The sequence below is a fragment of the Chaetura pelagica genome, unplaced genomic scaffold (assembly GCF_000747805.2).
Source record: "Chaetura pelagica isolate M959 unplaced genomic scaffold, ChaPel_1.0 scaffold300, whole genome shotgun sequence".
Taxonomy (NCBI): domain Eukaryota; kingdom Metazoa; phylum Chordata; class Aves; order Apodiformes; family Apodidae; genus Chaetura; species Chaetura pelagica.
Genome location: NW_009951945.1, coordinates 105189 through 110039, shown reverse-complemented (window position 1 = coordinate 110039; position 4851 = coordinate 105189). Strand labels below are relative to the sequence as shown.

The following is a 4851-nucleotide window of genomic DNA, read 5'->3' as shown; positions in this document are numbered from 1 at the left end:
TGCTGAACCTGCTCCTGGCCTGGCTGCAGAAGCCCACAGCTCTGTTTGTTCAGGGATTGCACACCTCTGCAGAGAGACCCAGGAGGCAAAGGTGGGTGCTTCCAATTGCTTCCAAGCCTGCTCAGGTCTTCAGTGACCACACTCTCTAACCTAAAGCAAAAAACCTGAACCTATCCTGCTGTCCCACTGATCAGAAGAATCTTAGGCTGTTAACCTTAATTTTTGTGGACTGAAGGTAGTGCTCTGTTGAGAACCAGATTGCTGTGCATGATGAATTAAGCTCAAGATTTGTCAACAGGTAACCATTTCATTGTTCACACACGGCGCACGTTTTTTGAGGCGAGTATGGCAGGCCTGGGTTCAGGGAGGCTGGATCTTTATTCAGAGATGTTGGCCAGGATTCCAGACAGGCCTGATGGTGATGAGGTCAGATGTGCTGACGGTCTGGCACCATGGAGAAGCACTTCCTCCTTTCTGTACTGTGTCTGTTCAATTGTAGCTCTGTTATTAGTTCAACACCCTATGAAGCCAGCTTACACTGACAGCTGGTGCCTGGAAGTGTTGTATTCTTTATCTGAAGAGCCCTGCAAACCTTGTTAAGAAAGACACTCATTTGTTACTTGATAGCAGCCCATTCTGCACACTGCTAATCATTCAGATTCAACTTAAATCCCTTTTCCCCCTGTTTTCTTTTTCCACCCTCACTCCTACCCTTCTGATTCCTTTCAGTCTGCGCTGTGGGAACGCCGAATTTTTCCACTAAAAGATGAAGAGGTGGAAGCTTTACTGTGCCAGGATCAAATAATGAATCCAAATGAAATGTCAAGTGCAGCTTTCCCTAGTGACTCCCTCTGTACTTCATGCACACTCGTTGGTTTGCCAGACAGTGGCCATCTACCAGGAAAACAATCTGCTGAAGAGTCAGAAGACTGCGAAAACGTCTGCCTGGGAATCAGCAACACAAGAAAACAAAGGTGACAGGGAATAATGTGGTTCATTAAGAAAGCCAGTTAAGGTGGAGAAAAGTGTAAGGTAAAATCTCTCTTGTTCACACAGCATATGACAGCACAATTCAAACCTTGTGCGTTAGCTGCATATAATATATTTTCTTTCTTGCTTTGTAACAGGCAGGATAAATCCCAAAGACAACACTTTCTTCTTCCTGAACCCCAAGAGAAAGTAATTATTTCAAGCTGGAAGTCTAATATTCCCAGTGTTGGGAGTGGGCGCACATAAATTGCTGGCACCATTCACGTTCTGTTGTCATGTTGCCACATTTGTTAATAATCATCCTTTTCTGTTTTGTTTGTGTTCAAATGCATTTCTGGTTCTAGTGGATTCTGGTGCAGCAGGGATATGCTGTCTACCTTAACTAACAACTTCAACTGAACACAGAAAAACTACTTGACAGAATAGTAGGAAGAAGCAATAGCCTCAATTTTTTTTTCCTGCGTGGCATGACTATGGGGCAAAACTCTGCCTCTCTAAATGCATGTGTGCAACCATGCCTAAGATAAGGTAGGTGTGAACCAGGAGTTTCAGAGCAGGCGTTCTGGAAGCCTTGCATCTAGCTTAAAATCTGTACTCAGCTCTCAGTAGTGCCAGGACCTGTTTCATATAGATGTCCTTAAGCAATAAGATAGAAATAGACCACTGCATCTCAATAGTTGATGTATCTGCTGCTCAGAAAGTAGGGTTTCTGCTTCAGTCCTGTGGGTATAGAGAAACAGAAGGAAAGAGGAGTCGAGTCTAATCAGTGGTGCAGCTCTTTGAATATTGTGTTTCAAGTCATCTTACTTCCTTAGTCCTTCAGTAGCTAATGAGGCTCATAATATTTTGCTTTAATGTTAAAGACAAAGTCTTGTTCCAATTTCTGTACAGTGCCTTGTAAGAGTCTCGTAAGTATGCCAACATTTGGTGACTAGCTGAAAAGGAGAAGATGATTGATGTTTAGAAGACCAATAAAGAAAAAAAAACCCAAAGCTTTCCATTGTGATTCCAGATAGATTTTTAATTTCCCAGTAAGTTGGCAGTGAGGAAACAAAAGCGAGTTGTTTAAACTTGCAGCTGAATAGCATAGTTTGGAATGTATCTATCTGCAATCTCAAGAGGTATTAACAAAGATTAAACATTGAATGTAGGTGTAATCCATCAACAGGAAGTTTTTCTGTGTAGGACAGTTGAAGGCAATTTAATAGGAGTCTCTGGTTTTGTGCAAAATTTTTTTCGACGTGTAATATCTGGAATGGCACTGGACAGATGACCCAGCTTTAGTGTACTTTTTTTTTTTTTGGTCAGAAAAACAGGAAATATACACTGGGCATCTGAAAACAGTTCAGTAAAGTTTCAACACTACAACCTATTGTTACATTGTAGTTTATTGCACATTCTGATTATTTTTTTAAACACTTTTTTTAACACTGGTTTGTCTTAAACTTGAATCTTGCCTCAATGTCTGATACAATAATCTTTGTTGCAAGGTTGGTTTTTTAATTAAAAGTTATTTCTATATATATGTTGTATATAGTCTGAATTTGACGGCCTTTTAGAAGTGAAGAAAGCAGTAATGCTTCTTCTTGGCACAGGGACCTGCCTGGCCCAAGAATGGCTTTGCAAACACACTGCAGTGGCAGCAGCACTGAGCTTCCCTGTTGTCCTGAAGCTGCACTAGCACCACGATGAGGCTAAGGTTCCTTGCAGCGTCTCAGCAGAGAGGTGAATTTTTCCATCTCTCTTGTCCTGCATGTGCATCTGCTCTGGGGAGGAGGTTTCTCAGAGTTAAGTGTCTCAAATGCTTTACAGGTCTTTTCCATACCTATATCCATTCATTAAGAAGCCTGATCTGATCAGCTCTCACCCAGCTTTGTTGTAAGGTCCGCACTTCCTGCTCTGTCTGGTCTCTGGGGCAGCGGGAGGAGTTTCTGCAAGTTAAGAGATGGGACAGACCAAGAAGACAAGTGATTGAATCACCTTACAAAGGTGCTGTGAGGAAATGGAAATGCAACACAGCATCTTCTAGTTTGAGGGATGGGAAGGGAAAGACATTAAAATGAGGCTCCAAAAGCCCTGCATGATAGGAGCTGGATTAACCGAGTTTGGTCAGCCTGGTGGACTGCTGTTCAGTGCCCAGCTGTGCTGTTGAACCACTGGGTCAGTGGTCTCCAGTGTGCTGGTCTAAGGCAGCTGCTTGCTACCTTGCCAGTTGCAGAGCCTGCACAAGCCCTTACTGATACCAGCAAGGGTAAGCACTTTTTCTTGGTTCCCTCTTTAGATCTTATTTTCAGCCACTGGGGAACCAGCTAGGGCCTCACAAGGCATCAATAAAAAGGCTAGCCAAGAAAGGCTGGGCAATCAGAAGAGTGAAAAAAATCCCTGGAGAAACTATAAAAAAAGTCTATTTGGTCATTACCCTGTACCACCAGCATCAGAAGGCCTTTCTCTTAACAGCTGCCTCTCAGCTGACTAGACCTGTGACAGCAGCTGCCACTGCCTTAGCACACAGAGCTACCTGCACCAGACAACTGAAGCGTTTCTTCCTCCCCACCGCCCTGCCACAGGGCTGCCCTCCAGGCCAGGGTGGTGCCTGCCATCAGGAGAGCAGGACATGGAATCGTGACAGGCACAGGCCAGCAGGGAGGGGGTGACCCAGAACAGGCTGCATTTACCTTACCTGCATTGCCTGCTTACCTCTAGCAGCCCTTCTGGCAGGAGCAGATGGGGAACATGACGTGCACATGTCCAGGGAGATGATGTTCAGGAAGCCCTTGGCTGTTCTCGTCACCCACAGCACCAGCAGTCATTGCCCACCTTCCTGCAGCAGACCAGGCGCTGTGCTCTGCCCTCTGTCTCTTCTCTGTGCATCTTGGCTCCAGCCAGCGAGGTACTTGATTTTTCAGTTAGCCCCGTTTCACTACTGGGACAAGGTTAGAAAACTTCCTTAACTGAACTTGTCTCAGGACCAGCCCACTCCTTTCACCTCCTTTCCCTGTGCTGTGTGCAGCTGAGATCAGCACTAGGACTCTGGTTTATTGCCTGCAGCCCTTTTCCCCGCAGAGCTGGACTCGCATCTCCAGACAGTTCAGTCTTGCATGAATGTTGGTGTCATGAGGGAGCTGCTGGTGGTGGGAGCCGGCTGGAAACTCAGAGCCAGGCTCATGCTTGAAGCCATAAAATGTGTGAGAAACCCCTGCTTGTTGTCTTTCCTTTTTAAACAGGGGGAAAAGAAACAGAACTGTTTTGTCTTTTGGCTGCTGAACTAAGAAACCAGCTGTCAGCACTGCTCCAAATGTTGTGGCTCAAGGTATTAAAAAGCCTGACTGTGAAATACCAACTTAAACAATGCAGCAAGGCCTCCCTCCAGCCTCCTGCATGAAGCTGGGCTGTCGCAGCTTCCCAAAGCAAGCCTTTCCCCTTGGGCTTTTTTTACCCTTTTCAGTGGAGACATTTTTCTAAGGCCACTTACCTTCTGCTTCCTGCTGTTACCAGGGTTTAAAGGCTTCATCTCTGCATCCAGGACCTAGTACTGGAATGTAAGTACAAATACAAACTTCTAAGCCCTATTAAAATTAAGCTCTGTTTGCGTCTGCTGCAGCTGTTTATCTTGCTCAGGGATGTATTCTGTACCACCCTGTGAAGCCCAGCCTTACTCACCTACATCAGAGATTCATTTATCCTGTTTTCCAGTGCAGACAGAGCCTTTTCTCTGTCAGATCACTCTAGACTACTCTGGACCATGTGACTAGGAATCACCAGACCATGCTCTCTGGTGTTGTTGAAACTTTATCAGAGTATTGCAACATCAAACGGTCCTGGGTTTGTTTGGCCCTGTGGACACCATCCAACCAGCTGTTG

At 45.2% G+C, this 4851-nt stretch overlaps 1 protein-coding gene across 1 annotated transcript in view; it reads left to right on the top strand.

Moving 5' to 3' along the window:
* The window catches only part of KANSL1L (KAT8 regulatory NSL complex subunit 1-like), a 59276-nt gene extending 58099 nt beyond the window's left edge, over positions 1-1177 (top strand). The window contains exons 14-15 of the mRNA XM_009996795.1: positions 1-91; positions 730-1177. The exon at positions 1-91 is cut by the window's left edge and continues 8 nt beyond it. Coding sequence (XP_009995097.1) covers positions 1-91; positions 730-978 — 340 coding nt within the window. The 3' untranslated portion in view covers positions 979-1177. The remainder of the gene's footprint in view (positions 92-729) is intronic.
* The last annotated feature ends 3674 nt before the right edge of the window (positions 1178-4851 follow it).